Source organism: Ovis aries, chromosome 7, assembly GCF_016772045.2.
Source record: "Ovis aries strain OAR_USU_Benz2616 breed Rambouillet chromosome 7, ARS-UI_Ramb_v3.0, whole genome shotgun sequence".
Classification (NCBI taxonomy): domain Eukaryota; kingdom Metazoa; phylum Chordata; class Mammalia; order Artiodactyla; family Bovidae; genus Ovis; species Ovis aries.
In genome coordinates, this window is record NC_056060.1 from 25,025,631 (window position 1) to 25,045,765 (window position 20,135).

Below are 20,135 nucleotides of genomic sequence, written 5' to 3' on the forward strand. Positions count from 1 at the left end.
CTTGCAATAATGTGTAACTAACTTGTTTCTAAATAAAAGTCATTGGTGTGGGAGACAAATAAGTTAGTAAGGAGGCCCTAGGCTTGTAGCCCTCATCTCCCGTTTTTGTTCCATTGTAGCTGGGCCTGTTCCGATGTGAAGGGGCAGTGAGCTGCCTGGAGCCATGGCTGGGTCCTGACTCTACCCTGCGACTCGCAGTGGGAGACACACAGGGCAATGTCTACTTCCTCTCCTGGGAATGAAGATCACAACTCAGGGCAAGGAGAATGCTGGTGCTAGAGAGGCAAAGCCTGAAGACACCAGTGGCTACTTTCATAATATAATTATATAAATAAAGGGACAGAACATCTCAGAGTGTAGTCCTGTCTGTGTTCTCATGTGGATTTGGACCAAGAGGGAAGAATATGGATGTTCTTGTTTCTTTTCTGAATTAACATTAATCCTTACTAGAACTGTAAGAAAGTGGAGCAGATCTTTGGTAGACATTCTTTGAAATTAGGCTTTAGAATTCTTGTGTCATTTGCTGGCCCCAGAACCCTAAGGGATGACTCCTCCCAGGAGGAGGTATGAAAATGATGTTGACGAGCACTTAGTCTGAACACATATCTGAGGACCTCTCACTTGTTCAAAGAGGAAGAGAAGGAAGAATGAGTCAGTTGTCTCCTGTCTAGGGCACTGGGAAAGAACTAGGATTGAACCAGGACATCACTAGGTTCCTCTCAGAAATAGCCTGTCTACTCAGAGCCAACAGTCCAGGTGAAAGCTGAGAAGCCAGGATACCGAGAGCAGAGGGAGTCTTCTGGCTTTCTCAGACACTAACGGACCAGCGGCAGCCACTGGCCTGTAAGCATTAGTCAGTATCGTAATTTGCGTTCTCGGAAGAGATCACAAAAGGGTTATCTTTCAAACTGCACAAAGATTAAAATGAGTTGAAAGATGAAACAGTGCACACACACGGACTAGCTGTGGACTGTGACCCTCTTAAGTAAAAGTTCTCCAACCTTATATTCTTATCATCTATTTTATGGGCGAGGAAGTTACCCGAGGCCCTTTCGTTCTAAGGGTTAAGGAAGGGTTTAGGGTCTTCTGTGTCCAAGAATTTGAGGACTTACAAATGATAAGCTAGTGCTGTTACAGGATTTTATCCTGGGTTTGTAGGGTTCTTTCAGAGAAATACCACTGCACTCTGATGTAGGGTTTTCAGGACTTAGGGATTCGAGGGGTACTCAGTTTTGTTCTTACTTTGCTCTGAAATCACCTGAAGAATTTTATCTTATTTTTATCGATGCCTCATATTCATCCTCAACCTGAGGATAAACACATGAGGAATGCCAACAGCTGATGTCTTAATTATAGGCCATGCTTCTGTCATTTCTCATGAGCCTCATGCAAGGGCTCTAAATATGCCTTATAGACCAACTGTTCCACTTGTACCTTGTGACTAGAAGTCTAGGTTAAGGTAATTTGAAACCTATGATTCATAATACTATCCAGAAATGCTACAGAGAACCATGACACAGCACCATCCAGAAAGTCGATGGTTTCATTTGCCTTTTGTTCCCCTGAAAGCATGGGCCAAGGACAGGAGGAAGCCCTAGATGTCTGTCTTCCGAGTTCTAAAACTTCTATCAAAGTGCCCCAGCTGAATCTGGAGGTGTGGGGCTGGAGAAAGTAAAGTCTACTTGCTCATTTAAGACTCAGGCTTGTTGGCCAGGTCCACATGAAGGGTGTGTTCTTTCCTGAAGATACACAGTGAGGCCAAAGTATAATTGCTGTGAGTGAAGATAAGAACAGACTCTAGTTAACAGTAAATATGTACCCAAGGGAGTTGAAAGGAAAATCAGCTTAGGTTTTACACTGAATATTTTAAAATAATTATTTTAAAGAGGACATTAAAAAATTATTATTATATATTTTGGCCTTGTGGGACCTTAGTTTCCTGACCAGGGATTGAACTTGGGCTCCCTGCAGTGAAAAGCCAGAGTCTCAACCACTGGACCAGCAGGGAAGTCCTCACATTAAATATTTTCTGGGTTCTTATCACTAAACAGAATTTCAGGATTGTGATGAGTTGCAATTACAGTCACTGGATTATAGGATAGCAGCACATTGGAACAGTCTCTTCTCCTGCATGTGTGCTAAGTTGCTTCAGTCATGTCTGACCCCCATGGACTGTGGTCTGCCAGGCTCCCCTGTCCATGGGATTTCCCAGGCAAGATTATTGGTATATATTTAATGTCAGATGAAACCTGGACTCCATTCTTCAGTTAAAAATAATATATATGGGGAACTGATAGTATTTTATTAAAAAAGGAAAAAACCACTTGTCAGTGCTAAATCTTCTACCTGGAAACGAAACATTGCTTCCACTCATATTTTATATACATGAGCAAAGCAAGTCACATGGCTCTACCGAATATCAAAAGGGAGGGAAGTATCATCCTACCACACACCTGGGAGGAGAACTGGGAACCAGATACACAGTTATCCCCCAAAGAAACCATGTTGATGCTTTTTCCAGTAGAATGGCTTGTAGTCCTTAAAAAAAAATCATTTAAGATTTACAGAGAATCTTCTCACATACCTTTCTTCACTCGGCTTCCTCTGTTAGCATCTTACATAACCAAGAAATTAACGTTGATATATTATTAATTTGGGTACAGATTTGGATTTTTCCGCTAATATCATGATTTTGTTCCAGGGTCCAATCCAGAATACTACATTGCATTTAGTCATCATGGCTCCTTAGTCTAATCCTGCAACTGTGCCACTTTCTCAGACTTCCCATAATCTTGACATTTTTGGAGAGTTCTGGTCAGGTGTTTTGTAGAATCTCTCAGTTTGGCTTTGCTGTTTTCTCATGAAAAGATTAAAATTATGAATTTAAGGGAAGAATACAAAAGATGATATGCCCTTCTTGTTATATCATATCAAAAGCAATCATATCAACATGATTTATTACTGGTGATGTTAACTTTGATCATTTTTAAAGCTCAGGTGATATTTGCCAGGTTTTTCTTACTGTACCATTTTCATCTGTTTGTCAGAAGCAAGTCATTAAGTCTAGCTCACACTCAAGGGGAAGGGGACTAAACCACTAAGAGGGAGATGTATCAGAGAATATGTGATAATTGCCACAAAATCAATACATTTTGAGGTAAGTTTTTTTTTAAGACTATGCAAATATCCTGTTTCACTGTTTTATATTCATCCATGAGCGATTATTACTGTGATTTTCTAGTGATGATTTTCTATTTCCCCCTTCTGTATTAATTGAAATTCTTCTGAAATAAATATTTATGCCTTCTTCCCTACTTATTTATATACTGGTTGAGTCATTCACGTATCAGTCTGGACTCATGAATATCTAGGGGGGCCTGCTGTATTTTATTACTCCAACACCACAGTATGTATATATCAGTGCAACTTTTTCTGGCCACTATTTATAAAAGAAAAATATAGATCACAGAAATTCAGCACAGCATTTTTGAGGTATAATTCATTCTCACCCCCTTAAAGTGTGCAATTCAATGTTTTCTAGTATATTCCAACACGGCAACTATCACCACTAATTCCAGAACATTTTCTTCACCCCCCAAAAGCAGCATTGTACCCATTAGCAATCACTCCCCTTCCACTCCTTGCTTCAGCTACTGGCGACTGCTCATCTACTTCTTATATCTATGGATTTGCCTATTCAAGACATCTCTCATCCACTCATCAGTGGATAGGCATTCTGGTTATTTCCACTTTTTGGCTATTACTATGTTGTTGTCAACAGTCATGTGCCAGTTTCTATATAAATGTTTCTTTTTAATTCTCTTAGTTATATACTCAGGATTGGAACTGGTAGATCACATAGTAACTATATGTTTAACTATTTGAGGAACTGCCAAACTATTCTCCAAAGAAGCTGTGCTACTTTACATTCTCACCAGTAACATGTGAGGGCTCTAACTGGTTCACATCTCCACCATTACTTGTTATTGTTGGTCATTTTAATTGTAGCCCTTCTAGTGTGTGTCAAGTGGTATCTCATGGTTTTGTTTCCTTAATGTTTAATAATGTTGAGCATCTTTTCAAGTGTTTATTATTGGGCATTTGTTGTTTCTTCTTTGGAGAAATTTCTCTTCAAATTCTGATTTTTAACTGAGTTATCTTTTTTACTGCTGAATTTTAAGTTTTTTATATATTCTGGATACTAGATCATCAGATTATGACTTGCCAATATTTTCTCCTATTTTTGGTTGTCATTTCTCTTTCTTGACACTGTCCTTTGATTAACAAAAGCTTCAACTCTGGGGGGAAACAGTATATCAGAATCAAGGGAACTATGATAATATAAATCATAGAAGGGACATATATTCCTAGAAATGATATTTGTTATTTATTGATAAAATTTTCAAATTTTGGTGAAGACTATTATTTTCTTTGGTTAATTGTGCTGTTGATGTCCTATCTTCAGAAACTATTGCCTAGTCCAAGGTCACAAGATTTCCACGTGTTTTCTTAAAGAGAGAATACATTTAACCAGTTCCTTTTTTATGGCTTTTTGTATATAACAATTCTGCAGTAACATCATCTATGTAAACCTGTATATCTGTAATTTAGGTCAAAGGGTGTGTATATTTAAAATTTTTGATAGATATTGGTAATCTGGTCTCTAAAAAGTTACAAGCTACTGTTTTCATTTAAATAACCTTCACTGTTACCAGAAGTATGTTAGATGTGTGTGTTTATCTGTGTTACATGTGTTTACAAATAGTTACAAAGCCTGTGGATTTGACTTTGGTACTTCTTAGATGGGGGGTACATCAAAATCATTCTACTTCTCTCTCTTGCTCCCTGAGATCTATTTAGGCTTAGTGACAGTCCCCCAGGTACTTCCCAAATTTTGGACATCTGCTGAGATCTAGGATGCCAAGTGGTGGGAGACCGGGTCTGCAGATGGTAAACAGGGGAAAAAGGCAAATGAGAAGATTTGCATGGGAAACAAGTCAGCCTTTGCTGCCTCTACCCTTCCTATAATATTACCCAACAAACTCTAGTTTGCAGAAAAACTGTGCTAAATGAGGAAAAGCTTTAATCTCCATTTGTCTCCCTCATTGCACAGAGGAGGCTATTCTGTGAAAGAACAGAATCCTGAGTATCCTGCAGCTAGCTGCAGGATATGTAGAGAAGCTATACTTTCTGTCTCCTAACATCAGAAGAAACACGTGCTTGCAGAAGTAAAGCCCCAAGAAGCCTTGTAATCTTTATTACAGAAAATATGAGAAAAATCAAAAGTACAACATTGCCTGTTTCTTGCTTGAAGGTCACATCTTCTCTGGCTTATCATATCTTAATATCAACAGTCACCACAGCTGCAGGAAATTAAACTGAACCTTCAGAAGGTACCGCATACGGACCTGGTTGGGGTTATAGACGATAAATTCATTGTAGTTGAGGGTGTAACCCTCTGGATTCAGAATTCCTGTGTCACTTGCTGGTCCTAATGGCACTGTACTCCCATTCCTGCCAAATGGAAGACAGTGTGTCAACATCTGCCTCTGGTTCAAAGGCTGGAATAGAGAAAGTGGAGTCTTATCTGGCCAAAAGGAGTTTTCTGCCCTCCAGCCTCCGAGTACTTACAAGGTGATGGCGCACGCAGGACTGGGAGCCATCTTGCCCAGCCCCTTGGTGCTGTGTTTGCCTTGCAGTAATCCTTCTGCCTCTGGATTGGCCCCGAGTAGCTCATTACACTGACCCAGAGCTACCTGCAAAGCGAAACATCTTTAAGTGACCACATCCTCTAAAGCCAAACAGAAACCCCATCAGTATTTCCTTCTCCTATTCCAGCAGAAGCACCGAACGCAATGCAAACTGTGTTTGGCTTCCCTCTCAAGTTCTCCCAGGTGAACCTCTTGGTTCTGTGGCCAGTCCTTTCTCTGGAAAAATAGGAACTAATAATTAACTAGAGATCATAGATGTGTTCCTGCCTTACCTCTGATAAGAGCAGCAGCCCAGTATCCTTTAGGCGAGTGGCAAAGCAGTAATTGGCACTCTTGGAAGACATGTCAGCAAAGTAGATTCCTTTTCCGAACTGAAATATATAAATAAACAACAAGGTCAACTGCCGAACCCAGTGTGTTACAAGAAAGGCTCATGACACTACCCTATGTTCTAGTATCTTAAACACAATAAAGACCCTTTTCCATTTCCTCTCCCAATTCTGTTCCAAGAGGAGGCAGAAGCATCGATAAATCTGTTTTCTGGGGGGAAGGTGAGATACCTTTAGGAATTTAAGAAAGGAGGGTCACAGTAAATGCCAGGGTTGTGAGTGAGCTGGTTTAATTCTCAGGAATGTCACCACTTAATCCTAATCTAGAAAAAAAAAAGGGTTCCAATTTCTACTCACCATGTAACCTGTGATGGGAGCCTCAGGTGGGGCAATTCGAAGCCCATGGCTTAGGATTCCTACCCAGTTACTCAGCCTGGAGCCATGCCAGAGTAGCATCCTAAGGAAAAGCCAGTATTACTGTACTCTCTCTTGCTCTCCTACAGACACAGGCCATAAGCATCAAAAAGCCAACAGCTGTCTGGGTTATCTTTTTTTATGAGTTCCCTAACTGCACTTCAGGCAAGGGACTGTTTTCCCAAACCGAAAGTTAAATGGAGACCTGTTATGAAGGTCCTCTCTAAAGGCTTCTTTTTCACCCTCCTTCTCAACTTCAAAGACATCCAGCAAGGTCATGGTATAGTCACTGTGTGTGGGAGCATGGGTAGACTGTAGGTACTGGGAGATCACCTGTGAAAAAGAATGAAAGATAAAGTTGACGTGGACTCTGTAAGAGACCAGGCTGAACTGAAGAACCTTGGGCTTCTTGTATAAATTGGCCTAAGTGATCTCACAAGGGCAGCCAGAAAGAGTCTTACCTTCCCAATTCTTAGTAAATAGAAATTCTGCCCTAAAGTTTTCTCTTAACCAGATGCAGTCAGAGAACAGTGGCATGGGGAGGGTGGATCTTAATGGTAAAAATAAATGATCATTTTTCTTACTTTGAACTCATAACTCTCATGGTCTAAAGGGTGCAAGGCACACTTTAGTTTTCTATAGTGTTGGTCCAATGGGTGTTCTGGGCTTTGCAGTTCTGTCTTCACCAGCTTAATTGCAATTTCAATGTCTCCCAAAGCCTGACAAGATGAGACAGAGAATCAATGTGGGAGAAACTTGGGACAAGGGATTTAATATTTTCCAATCCGCATGTATCTCACCTCTAGTAGTTGTACTTTATCTGACAGTTCTTTCTCTGTCCGGATTAATGGAGGGGTACGGAGTCTAAGGGCAGAGATATAGCCAATAATTAATTCTCTGAGGTGTGGCCAAAAGGCATATGACCAAAAACACAGATTAATATAGGTCCTTTAGAAAACAGGTATAAGAACAGCAGTTTTCCATTTCAAAGAGATCTGTATGAGATTTTTAGCTTTCAAATACATGAAGAGATATTATGCATATATTCTGAGTAGGATAAAACAAACTACATAGACTTTGACCTGTGACATGTACCAACATCAATAAGGAACAATTTGGATGAAGTCCTATCTAGAAATACACAGGTAGAAATGTACCTGTTGACCACTCAGGGTTATCTCTAGGTCACAGGCCTCTATAAAGCAACAGAGGAACAAAAGTAAAGGAAGCAACAGAATGCAGAATCAACGAAGATGAAATATATTCTATAAACCTAGCATCATTTGAGTTCACAGACACGTTGGTGTGTTAGTCACCTTACAGAACTGGGCGACATGCCTGAGGTGTTTGACACGCTGCTTGGATGGCTAGACCCACTCTCCCTAGCGTTGGTAGCTCGCCTGGTCAGAGAATATGGCTGTAGGTCAAGGCAGGAGACTGCATCCCATACTCGTAAATTGATTAAATAGCTTATTTATAAATTATGTTGGCTCTGTATCTATTCAAGATGATCATTTCCTTGGAAATGACAAATTAAAAAGATGACAGTTCCTGCTGAGTGACGTAGGGGATATTGTTGGGCAGAATACCAAAGTGAAGTAACAGCACAGGGCATACCCAAAGTCATGTGGGATTCGGGTGTAGAATTCATTGCATGCTTCGATGAGAGCTCGTCCATGCTGGCCAGCCCGAATACAATCCTCAATCTTCTTAAGAGACTGGTAACCTGCCTTGATTTGTGCCACTGTCAGCTTCCCTGCAGACCCAGAGAGAGATCAGACTCCACAACTACAGGTACATCCTGGAAACTGTATTTGTGACCCTGCCCAACACAGACTCTCACCTTTCAACTTTCAAAATTGCTCTCCCTCCCCGCCATACAACTTCTCACCCCAATTCTCTCTTCCTTTACTCAGTAATATCAGTAAGCTTTAAATCATGATGGTGATAAAATATCCTGTTAAATGAACTAGGAATATGAAGTGAGCATGTAGGATAGAATCTGAAGCCCTACCAAGTGGAGCTTTCTTGGTATCATATTTCATTTCTACCATCATCTCTTCCATGGCCTGGACATTACAGATCAACTTTATCAGCTCCTGTACACGAAGATCTAGCTGTGACTCTAGTTTCAAGGGGGATTTAAGAGATTCCTCTTTCTTTGTTTCCTCTTCATTCTGTAGCTCAAAAGAAAAAAAAAAAGGAAAAAAATCATAGACTCTGAAAAGATTTATTATATGTTCCTTGCAAGGACTGGCTATACAATATCCCTGGCAGAAGAACACCAGCTTTTACTTGGTGCACTGGGATGACCCAGAGAGATGATATGGGGAGGGTGGTGGGAGAGGGGTTCAGGATTGGGAACTCCTGTACACCCATGGTGGATTCATGTCAATGTATGGCAAAACCAATACAGTATTATAAAGTAAAAAAAAAAAAAAAATATATATATATATATATATATATATACACACATATATATAAAAGCTAATGATTAGCTAAAAAAAACAAAGAAAGTAGGCCCATCCCATTATAAACCTAGTCAGAGTACTCAGCGTGATTTCCACCTTCTAGTCTTACTTCTGCTTCCCGTAGTTAAACACTCAGAATACGTCTACAAGGTCCTCCTAATATGATGACATTAAGCTTGTAAAGACAGCTCAGTTGAGTTCAGTTCAGTTGCTCCGTCGTGTCTGACTCTTTGCGACCCCATGAACTGCAGCACGCAAGGCCTCCCTGTCCATCACCAACTCCAGGAGTTCACTCAGATTCACATCCATCGAGTCAGTGATGCCATCCAGCCATCTCATCCTGGGTCGTCCCCTTCTCCTCCTGCCCCCAGTCCCTCCCAGCATCAGAGTCTTTTCCAATGAGTCAACTCTTCACATGAGGTGGCTGAAGTACTGGAGTTTCAGCTTTAGCATCATTCCTTCCAAAGAAATCCCAGGGCTGATCTCCGTCAGAATGGACTGGTTGGATCTCCTTGCAGTCCAAGGGACTCTCAAGAGTCTTCTCCAACACCACAGTTCAAAAGCATCAATTCTACAGCGCTCAGCCTTCTTCACAGTCCAACTCTCACATCCATACATGACCACAGGAAAAACCACAGCCTTGACTAGATGGACCTTAGTCGGCAAAGTAATGTCTCTGCTTTTGAATATGCTATCTAGGTTGGTCATAACTTTTCTTCCAAGGAGTAAGCGTCTTTTAATTTCATGGCTGCAGTCACCATCTGCAGTGATTTTGGAGCCCAAAAAAATAAAGTCTGACACTGTTTCCACTGTTTCCCCATCTATTTCCCATGAAGTGATGGGACCAGATGCCAGGATCTTCGTTTTCTGAATGTTGAGCTTTAAGCCAACTTTTTCACTCTCCTCTTTCACTTTCATCAAGAGGCTTTTCAATTTCTCTTCACTTCTCAAATCTCACCTTAAAAAGATTGGTTTTTCCATTTTTCAAATTTGAAAAATTTGTGACAGTTTTCAGGAAAGATCCTTTTAGGAAAGCATCTTGGTTGTACCTCAGCATTCAAAATTAAAATAAACAAAAAACAAAACTTTTTTTTTTAATTTTAGGACCTAAGATTTTATAAGGACTTTAGTAAATAATAGAGACTAGGACCTCATCCAAGCCACTCTATTAGACTTCACTCTGGTTAAGAGGAAAGGGTTTTCCCTAAACATACAGAGTTTACCTGTGTGCTGCTAGCATAGTCCATCTGTAGCATATCATATTTTCCAGGCATCTTCTCAAACTTCTCACGATCCTCCCAATTATTTTTTGTTTTGTCAAGGAATCTGTAGAATTTAAGTTGATGAGAAAATCTTACAAATAAGGGTCTACTACTAGGGATGGGCTTTTCCCTAAGAATATCTCTAAAACTGTTTATGTCTTACACCGTCAATATTCCATAAATCTGGATTCTAAATTAGGACCCTGAATCGACAGAAAAGCTCTAGAGAAAAAGGAAACAAAAAGTGGTAAAAAAGGTCATTGAACTTTTCTCAAAGGCTCCAATCATCACTAAAGTCATTAAGATTTAAGACAAAAGATTACTATCCAATCCTTTTCTCTGAAAGAAACATTCCCAGGGACTCCAGAAAGTTTTTCATGAATCCCATGGACGGAGGAGCCTGGTAGGCTGCAGTCCATGGGGTCGCGAAGAGTCGGACACGACTGAGCGACTTCCCTTTCACTTTTCACTTTGATGCATTGGAGAAGGAAATGGCAACCCACTCCAGTGTTCTTGCCTGGAGAATCCCAGGGACGGGGGAATCTGGTGGGCTTCCGTCTATGGGGTGGCACAGAGTCGGACACGACTGAAGCGACTTAGCAGCAGCAGAAGCAGCAGTAAAACAATTAAAAAAAAAAATTATTTATTTGGCTGTGCTGGGTTGATGCATGTGGGACCTTTAGTTACGGCATGCGAACTCTTAGTTGTGACATGTGGGATCTAGTTCCCTGACCAGGGATCAAACTAGGGCGCCCTGCACTGGGAGTATGGAGTCGTAGCCACTGGACCACCAAGGAAGGCCCATACGCTTTAAAATTGGAGCTGAATAGTCTCATCTCATTCTCCCCAAATTTCCTAAATTGTTGGTCATGTGCTGAATATGTTAGCTTCTGATTTTAATCAATTTCTGGTTCCAAGTGATTTAATCACTATCTAAGGATCAGTTTGGTGTTCCAGTGGAAAGATGTTACAGTGGAAAGACATTATCATTTAAGCCAACTCACACTTATTATGAAATTCCTAAAGACGATATATCCAAGAAGATGAAAGATACTATTCTGTACTCATTTCTTAGCACTCACTTCTTTTGAAAGATTTCCTTGGCCTTGTTGAGGTCCCCGGAACAAGCCACCAAGCTGTGCTGCCCTGTCTTCCCAACTGCAAAGTAAATGCCACATGTAAGGTGGTTCCCTGCCCCTCAACCCAACAAGAGTTCTCTGATAGTAACAAGCCAGATCTCTCAGGTCTCTCCACTTAGCATCTGACACACGGGCAAGAAGGAAAGAAGGAAAAGATGAAAGGGCTTAGGGAACCGACCCCGTTGCCTCTGAGCAGCACTTGCAGCCCAATCGCTGTAGAGTTCTCAGCCGTAACAGGCTGCTCTTAGTTTTTCCAGTGCTAATGAGGATGCCTGCCATGCCCCAGTTTCGAGCAGCACAATTTGATTCCTAAGCCTCTCTCAGGTTATAGAAACTCCACTACACCTACTGAAACCCAGAGAAACCTTCGACTACTCACTAAACTGCTTCTGGCTTTCTAAATAACAACTCACAAAATCCACAATAAAAGCAATTACCTCGGCCCCATCTCATCCAAACACTGAAGTTTCTCCGGGCATCATCTTCTAACAGCTGAATCAGGTAATACTTGTTGTTGTTGAACTGGAGATTGGTCTATGATATGAGAAATATGAACATAAAAGGACAGGTTTGCAAATGGAAGCCACATAAACCAATGACTCTTGGTCAAAGGTTACAGTAATTGCCATGAGGAAAGGACAGCAAGGGACAAGAAAATCAGGTTGAGTTAAGATTAAGGATATAATAAAAGAAGAAAAGGGTTTCTATATTATACTTTGAATTCCTAGGAATTAAAGGCTGGCTTTCTAAAACCTCTGCTGCTGCTGCTAAGTTGCTTCAGTCGTGTCCGACTCTGTGCCACCCCATAGACGGAAGCTCACCAGATTCCCCCGTCCCTGGGATTCTCCAGGCAAGAACACTGGAGTGGGTTGCCATTTCCTTCTCCAATGCATCAAAGTGAAAAGTGAAAGGGAAGTCGCTCAGTCGTGTCCGACTCTTCGTGACCCCATGGACTGCAGCCTACCAGGCTCCTCCGTCCATGGAATTTTCCAGGCAAGAGTACTGGAGTAGGGTGCCATTGCCTTCTCCGGCCTAAAACCTCTACCCAACCTCAAATATCCTATATTGATTGGCTCCTTCTGTTTCTTCCTGCCTTACCTCCCTCCATAGATATTACAGAGGCCGTATGTGTTTTTCAGCTCCCAATGCACTTGCAGTCATTATTTTTCAAATGAAAACAATTTTGATGCCCCTAAGATCTGTAACCATCATGCTTGTTTGTTTAGACAACTTATTCTTTAATAGTACTATTTACAATTTTGGCTTGTCACCTGAGACAATTTGACCATGAGTTGAGAGTAGGACAATGTTAGGAGGGGAAAAAGGATAGGCAGAAACCACTGCCACCCCTACCCCATACCTAACATGACCAGGAGACACTCAGAGAAAATATGACCAGTATCTAAAAAGGTATCCTGTGAGTAACCTACTCCAGTGAAGACAGGGAGCAGTCCATGATAGGGAACGGCAGCTTGTGCTATAAAGCCGAGTCCTGGTTACCCAGTCACTCTGCTTTGTTAAGCGTGTTACTTGTTCTGCCTGCTCACATTATAAATTCGCTGAATGGTAGAACAAAAAGGCCTTAAGACCTTTTCTATCTGCTTATGATATTTTAGGAAAAAAATGGTAACAGAGGAATTCAATGTAGCTGTTAGAAGTATATATGATAGATCAATAAATTCAAATATGAAGACATATTCAGGAAATACCAAGCATGTATCTATCCAAAACAGCAAAAATAAGCAAAGAGGAAATGACAGAAAAGAAAAAAAATGGAGGTCAGTGGCATGATGGAGAAAAAAATGCTCCCTTCATCTCTCCCCTTCAGTCTATGAAAGTAAAAAATCCACAGCTCAGCAAAGGTGCCCATACACCAGAAAATTCCACACATCTGTACATCTAAAGGTGGGTGGACGGGAACAGAGAAGTGGGACCAGGGGAGGAGTGGAGGCGCTGCCTGCAATCCCGTCCCGGCAGGGAACCCGGCAGCAGCAGGTGTCACAGTGCCCACGACTCTGGCCTCTCGGCTGCAGTGGCAGCAGTGATGGGAGCCACGGAGGGCCCATGACTGGCTCCTTCACCTTCACCCTCCCTGGCAGCTCCTGGCTGAAAGCAGCAATACCAGAGATCCCAGAGGCACTGGCGAGGCAACCTGGCTTCTTGCTCCCCTTCCTCCTGAGGTGGAGCCTATGACTTTGGAGATTCCAGATGCATGGAAGCTCCTACCACCCTGGTGCTCCAGGCGGTGATGCCAGTGACAGTAGCAGCAGCGAAGCACCAACAGCCTTGGAGGCACAACTGTGATAAGGCGGGCACCAGGGGATCCCTCTGACAGAGGGTGGAAAGTGCTCTCAAATACCACTAGGGGCAGATCAGCTAAGAGAAACCAAAAACTTGTGCTAGAGCGCCACCTACTGGAAAACAAAGGAAGGCCCTCTAATTTCTAACCTATTGAATCCTTAAAAATTAAGATTAAAAAAAAAAGCTTTACCTAAAGAACAAAGGTGTTCATTACTTCAAATGTGCTGGCAGAAGAACACCTCATCAAACACTAGGAATAATCCTAGTTACAGTGTACTGTGAAAATAAAAGGACAATTTTTCAGAAATGAAACAATGTCACGGGATATTGTGATCTAAATGACACAGAATACGAAATAGCTGTCATGAAGAAACTCAGTGAGCTACGAGAAAACTCAGAAAGGCAGTTTAGTGAGTTCAGGAATAACATTAATGACCAGAAGGAATGTTTACTGAAGAGATCAAAACTCTGTAAAAAACCAAGCCGAAATTTTGGAGCTGAAGAACTCAATAAACAAGACAATGTGTTAGAAAGCATTGGAAACAGGGAAGACCATATAAAAGACAGAATAAGTGAGCCCAAATACAGAAATCTAGAAAAGACACAGGTAGATTAGGAAAGAGAATTAAGATGTAAAAAAAGAAGGAGGAAATTCTATAAGAACTATCTGACTCTTTAGGAAGGGCGACATTAGGTAATGGTATTTCAGAAGAAGAGAGGGAGAAGGGAGCAAAGGGTTTATCTACAGAAATAATAGCTGAGAACTTCCCAAACCTAGAGAAGAAAACTGGTGCTGCCACTCTGTGAAGCCACCAGAACACCTAATTGCCTCGATACAAAAAGATCTTCTCCAGGACAAACGTCAATGATAGAATAGGAATTTTAAAGACTGCCAGGGAAAAAAAGGATGCTCACCTACAAAGAAGTCCCCACTAGGCTATATGCATATTTCGCAGAAGAAACTCTACAGGTCAAGAACGACTGGAATGACACTCAAAATACTGAAAGATAAAAGCTATCAGCCAAGAATACTCTATCCACCAAAGTCATCATTCAGAGATGAAGGAGAAAAAAGCTTTCCCAGACAAAAGTTGAGAGTTCATCACCACTACACCTGCCTTACAAGAAATGTTGAAAGGAGCTCTTCTATCTGTAACAAAAGAGCAAAAGTACACAAATCTTTGAGTAAGGTGATAAACAGAATCAGAAAACTGCAACCCTATCAGAATAGATTTTAAACAGTTTATTATAGCATAAAGGTTAAAGGGGGGAAACAAAAACAGAAAAAACAACTATAACTACTTCAATTTGGTAAGAAACTCACAATATAATGATGTCTGGCAGAAACAAACAAAATTCTGTAAAGCAATTATCCTTCACTTAAAATATAAATAAATTAAAAAAAAGAAACTCACAACATAAAAAGGAATAATTTGAGACAACAAAAGCATAGGAGGGGAAGAGGATGGAACCTGTACATGCAAATGAAGGCAAGATGGTGTCAGCAGAAAAAGGACTAGTTATCCAAGAGATGCTTATACAAACCTCACGGCAACCACAAAACATACACCTAGAGCAGAGATACTAAACAGTAAAAAAAGAAAGGAAACGGAAAAATGTCCCAGAAAACCACCAAACCAAACTGGAAAATAGAAACACAAGGAAAAAGAAAAAAACAGCGATATCAAACAACCAGAAAGCAAAAGATGAAATGGCAACAATAAGTCTTCATCTATCAATAATCATCCTAAATGTAAATGGCTCACCAATCAAAAGACACAGAGTGGCTGGATGGATTAAAAAATAAGATCTAACTATATGCTGCCTCCAGGAGACTTACCTCAGCTCTGAAGAAAAACATAGGCTCAGAGTGAAGGGATGAAAGACGATACTCCAAGCAAATGGCAGCCAAAAGACAGTGAGTGTAATCAACAGTCCTATCAGACAAAGTGAAAGCGAAAGGCGCTCTGTTGCATCCGACTCTTTGTGACCCCACAGACTGTACGTATACAGTCCATGGAATTCTCCAGGCCAGAATATTGGAGTGGGTAGCCTTTTCCTTCTTCAGGGGATCTTCCCAACCGAGGGACTGAGGCCAGGTCTTCCGCACTGCACGCAGATTCTTTACCAGCTGAGCCACAAAGGAAGCCCAAGAATACTGGAGTGGGTAGCTTATCCTTTCTCCAGTGGATCTTCCCGACCCAGGAATCAAACTGTGGTCTCCTGCATTGCAGGCGGATTCTTTACCAACTGAGCTATCAGGGAAGCCCTAAAAGGCCTATTTCATCTATCAGACAAAATAGAGATAAGAACAAAAGGTAACAGTGGGACTTTTCTGGTGGTCCAGCGGCTAAGACTCCGAGATCTCAATGCAGGAGGCTTGGGTTTGATCCCTTGTCAGCAAACTAGATCCGGCATGTCACAACTAAAGAGCCCATGTGCTGCAATGAAGATGGAAGTGCTGCAACTAAGACCTGCTGCAGCCAAATAAATAAATTAAAAAAAAGAAAAAGAAAAACAAAGGTAACAAGAGACGAAGATGGACATTATATAATGATAAAAGGAACAATTCATTAAGAAGACATTTTTCAATATATGCACATGCAACTTTGGAGCACCAAAATATATAAAACAAATATTAACAGACCTAAAGGAAGAAACTGACAGCAACACAATAATAGTTGGGGACTTTTAACACCCAAATTACATCAATGGATAGATCATTCAGCTAGAAAGTCAGCAAGGAAACAGCAGCCTTAAATGAAACGTTAGATGAGATGTTTCACAGATTTGTACAGAACATCTCATCCAAGTGCAGCAGAATAAACATTCTTCTCAAGTGCATATGGAACTTTCTCAAAAAATGTGCTGAGATACAAAACAAGTCTCAATACACTTAAGAAGACTGAAATTTTATCAAAAGTCTTTTCTGATAACATGGCATGAAACTTCTACAATGATGGAGAAATCAAGAAGAAAGCTGGAAAAATCACAAATGTGTGGAAAGTGACAATGCGCTACTCAACAATATGCAACTGATAACTATGAGGTCAACACAGAAATCAAAGGAGAAATCAAAAATACTGAAGATGAAAATACGACATGCCACAATCTACGGGATGCAGGGAAAGAATCACTAAGAGGGGAGTTTAAAGCAATACAGTCCTACCTCAAGAAACAAGGAAAATCTCAAATAAATAATCGGACCTCACACCTAAAGGAACCAGGAAAGAATAAATGCAGCCCGAAGTCAGTAAGAGGAAGGAAATAACAAAGATCAGAGTAGAAATAAATGAACTAGACTAAAAAGATAATAGTAAAGATCAATGAAACTAAGAGCTGGCTGTTTGAAAAGATAAATAAAATTGACAAACTTTTAGTTGGCCTCAGAAAAAAAGAGGTAAGACTTTGATATAGGCAGAGACGAAAGAGGAGAAATAAGAATGGGTACCAAAGAAACACAAAGAATTATAAAAGAATATTATAATTATCTATATTCTAACAACTGGACAACCTAGAAGAAATGGACAAATCTTAGAATCATACAATGTTCCAAGACTAAATCATGAAGAAATAGAAAATGTGAATAGACCAAACTCTAGTAAAGAGATTGAAGCAGTAATAAAAAACCTCCCCCAAACAAAAGCCCAGGGCAAGACAGCTTCCCAGGTGAATTCTATTAAGCATTCAAAGAGGATTCAATACTTCTCCTCAAAGTCTTCCAAAAAATTGAAGAGGAGGGAATCCTTCCTAACTCATTTTACAAGGCCCACATTATCCTGATACCACAACCAGACAAGGACAACACACAAAAAGGAAATTAGAGGCCCATAACTCTGATGGGCATGGAGAACTGTATGATGATGGATGGGAACTAAAATTTTGGTGGTGAGCATCCTGTAGTAGGTATTTCTACATAGTAGAAATCTAATGTTTTACATGTGAAACTTATAGAATGTAATAAATCAATGTTACCTCAATAAAAACAAATTTAAAAAAGAAAAAAATAAATTTAACTACATAAAAATTTAAAACTTCAATATGGGCAAAAAGTATACTATAAAGAAAATCAAAAGGAAAATGAAAAATTTAGAAAATATATAAGCAATTTATATGATAGATGAAGGACTATCCTCCACATTATATAAAGTTCCTCAAAGCCCATAAGAAAAATGACCAACAACTTATCAGGAAATGTGCAAAATCATAGGAACAGTGGATTCACAGGTTCAATAAAGACATAAAAATCTGCTAAAGGATCTGCTTCTTATAGAGACTCCACTATTAGGCAGAGTGCACTAGAATTGAGTATTTGGGATTATGGGGCTAATATAAGGGACTTCAGAATTAAAGATCTGGGCTTTGGGACACTGTCATCAATAATTATCAAGAAGAAATTCTCAGTTTCTTCCCTTACCTGATTTAGCATGACATCATAGACATCATTTCCTTCACAGTACACATGGGCCTAGAGAGAAAGAAAAAACTGACATTTGTAGGTTCCCAACCCTGATGAGATCATAGGTGAGGTTCTAAATTTTGTATGCCCCAAACTATCACTCTCCCACATTACCAACATGCATCTTCCAGGGGAAAAAATGCAAAAATATGTTCTTCTAAACATAACCTGTCAATCCTATAATGAAAACATGTTGCTTTTATGTAATTACAGAAACACAAATGAGTCTAACTCAGTAAAGGAAACCTGCTCCAGAGGAAGCCTTTCTTCTGTATTCTTACATACCAGTGCACAGTTTCTCATTAGAACACTGATAATGATACAATTTTCTAATTGGGAAAGAGGTGTGGAAAGCTGATGACAACTCCTAAGTTAACCATGCTAGAAAATATCATGATTAGTACTCCCAAACCCCATGCTGTTCATCCCTTAGCCTTGGAGAAAATTTTGGAGAGGATTCCTAAAATGGATAATAGCAATGTTCCAGACAAGAATCCCAATAAGAACAATGGTTCTTTGAGAAATTAGTGGGAGTCTCTTACCTTCCCCACCTTGGCTGTGCACTCTGGGTCCACAGGAGCTTTGCCCTTTAACAGCAAGGTCTTCACAGACTCTGAGGGAAGACAGATAAGTACTACATCTACTCATATGGGAAACAAAAATAGCTGCCATGGTTAGATAGAAACCTGTCGATTCACTCTGCCCTTCCCAAGCAAGCTTGATCTGCTCAAGTCTCAGTTTATTGTAATAAAATATGTGAAACTAAAGCTTTTGAGAAATTAGGTTAGTCTTATGGTATGCCCCAAAGATAGAAAGTTAATTATATCTTCAACGAAAGAAAAAATAAGAGTTGAAAGAACAAAATACTCTCCCACCCTCAGCCCTCCCAGGGACCCTCTTGCTGGTCCACGTTCTCCATGGGGTATGTCTGGGGCTGACCTTGCTTGTCTTCAGTCCCGTCATTATCTGCCTTTCCTTCAGCCACAGGCTCCTTTTTCACCCTGTGACATTTTCGAATTTTCTTTGCAGGAGGAGGGGCTTCTGCAACTGTTTTGCCATTATTAACTCTTTCAGCTTCATTCAGAATAGGCAAGAAGAATGGGCAAAGAAGCAAAAGAATGAGTACACACTGAATGTGATGCTACTATGCAAAAACATCTTTTTAAAACAGATCGAGATGGTTTTGTAAATTTACAAAGGAATAATAACTGCCATACCACTCAGAAAACAGTCTGAGTTCCTGAACTGCTATTCCAGCCAAACAAAACGAAAGCAACTCACAGATCATGTGAGTTCATGGACTCAGGCATCAGTCTCAAACTGCTTCTCTGTTTACTTGTGCCCGGATACCCTCCAAATACCTATCCTCAAACTACTAAAGGTGGTATGAAATAGGTTAATAGAGTGCTCTGGAGACTGTGCCCTGTCTCTTCTAACTGGAGAATCAGTGTAGAAGTTATTTCATCTCTTCGTACTTCAGTTGCCCTAACCGAAAAATCTAGACGAAGACAACACATTTAAGAACACAATACACAGAGTATGATATGTCTGTCATAAGTCAATTTTAAGAGCTGCATTTTTATATAATAAAAAAAAAAAAAAAAAAAGAGCTGCATTTTTGAAACTGGGATGCATTTTACAAGGGATGACTTGGAAGCTCCGAATCACGTTTTAACTGGAAGCGTTTTTCCTTGCTCAATGGTACATAAAATAATGGTGCACCTTGCACTTAATTTTTTAAACTGTTTTGTATTAGGTATGTAAAACCGTGGTGGCACTAAGTTGTAACAGGTCAACAGGCCGTCAGACACAATTCTGTAACCCTCAAAAGCTATGACAACCGAAATTTTCAAAGTTCGGCATCAAAACAAGCGCTGGTTCAGGGAGCGATGGAAATAGGAAGGGCTGTAGTAGAGGGCACAGTTCCTTTTCTGAATTCCCGCCCCCAGTATTCTGGCCCCCATAGTTCAACCCGAACCTCGCGTTCTGCCGCCAGCAGTCCCCCGCCGCCGAGCTGCCATGGAGCCCCAACGCTGACGTCATCAGTCC

The 20,135-nt window shown here is 40.5% G+C and overlaps 2 protein-coding genes across 5 annotated transcripts in view; one reads left to right on the plus strand and one right to left on the minus strand.

The window, feature by feature from the left end:
• Window positions 1–352, plus strand: part of TEP1 (telomerase associated protein 1) — a 40,494-nt gene extending 40,142 nt beyond the window's left edge. For all 4 annotated transcript variants that reach the window (XM_060418568.1, XM_060418569.1, XM_060418570.1 and 1 more), the window contains one exon: window positions 120–352. In XM_060418568.1, the coding sequence (XP_060274551.1) occupies window positions 120–242 (123 nt within the window). In that variant the 3' untranslated portion in view covers window positions 243–352. The remainder of the gene's footprint in view (window positions 1–119) is intronic.
• A 4,877-nt stretch (window positions 353–5,229) lies between these two features.
• PARP2 (poly(ADP-ribose) polymerase 2) lies at window positions 5,230–20,135 on the minus strand. Its single transcript, XM_027970061.3, has 16 exons — window positions 20,065–20,135; window positions 19,026–19,160; window positions 18,629–18,699; window positions 18,045–18,095; window positions 11,764–11,860; window positions 11,270–11,345; window positions 10,149–10,251; window positions 8,469–8,631; window positions 8,072–8,210; window positions 7,255–7,318; window positions 7,039–7,173; window positions 6,660–6,787; window positions 6,398–6,497; window positions 5,984–6,082; window positions 5,632–5,756; window positions 5,230–5,514 (listed from the first exon to the last, which is right to left on the minus strand). Exons 1-16 carry the CDS (start codon window positions 20,105–20,107, stop codon window positions 5,355–5,357), a joined length of 1,689 nt encoding a protein of 562 aa, XP_027825862.1. The 5' UTR covers window positions 20,108–20,135; the 3' UTR covers window positions 5,230–5,354.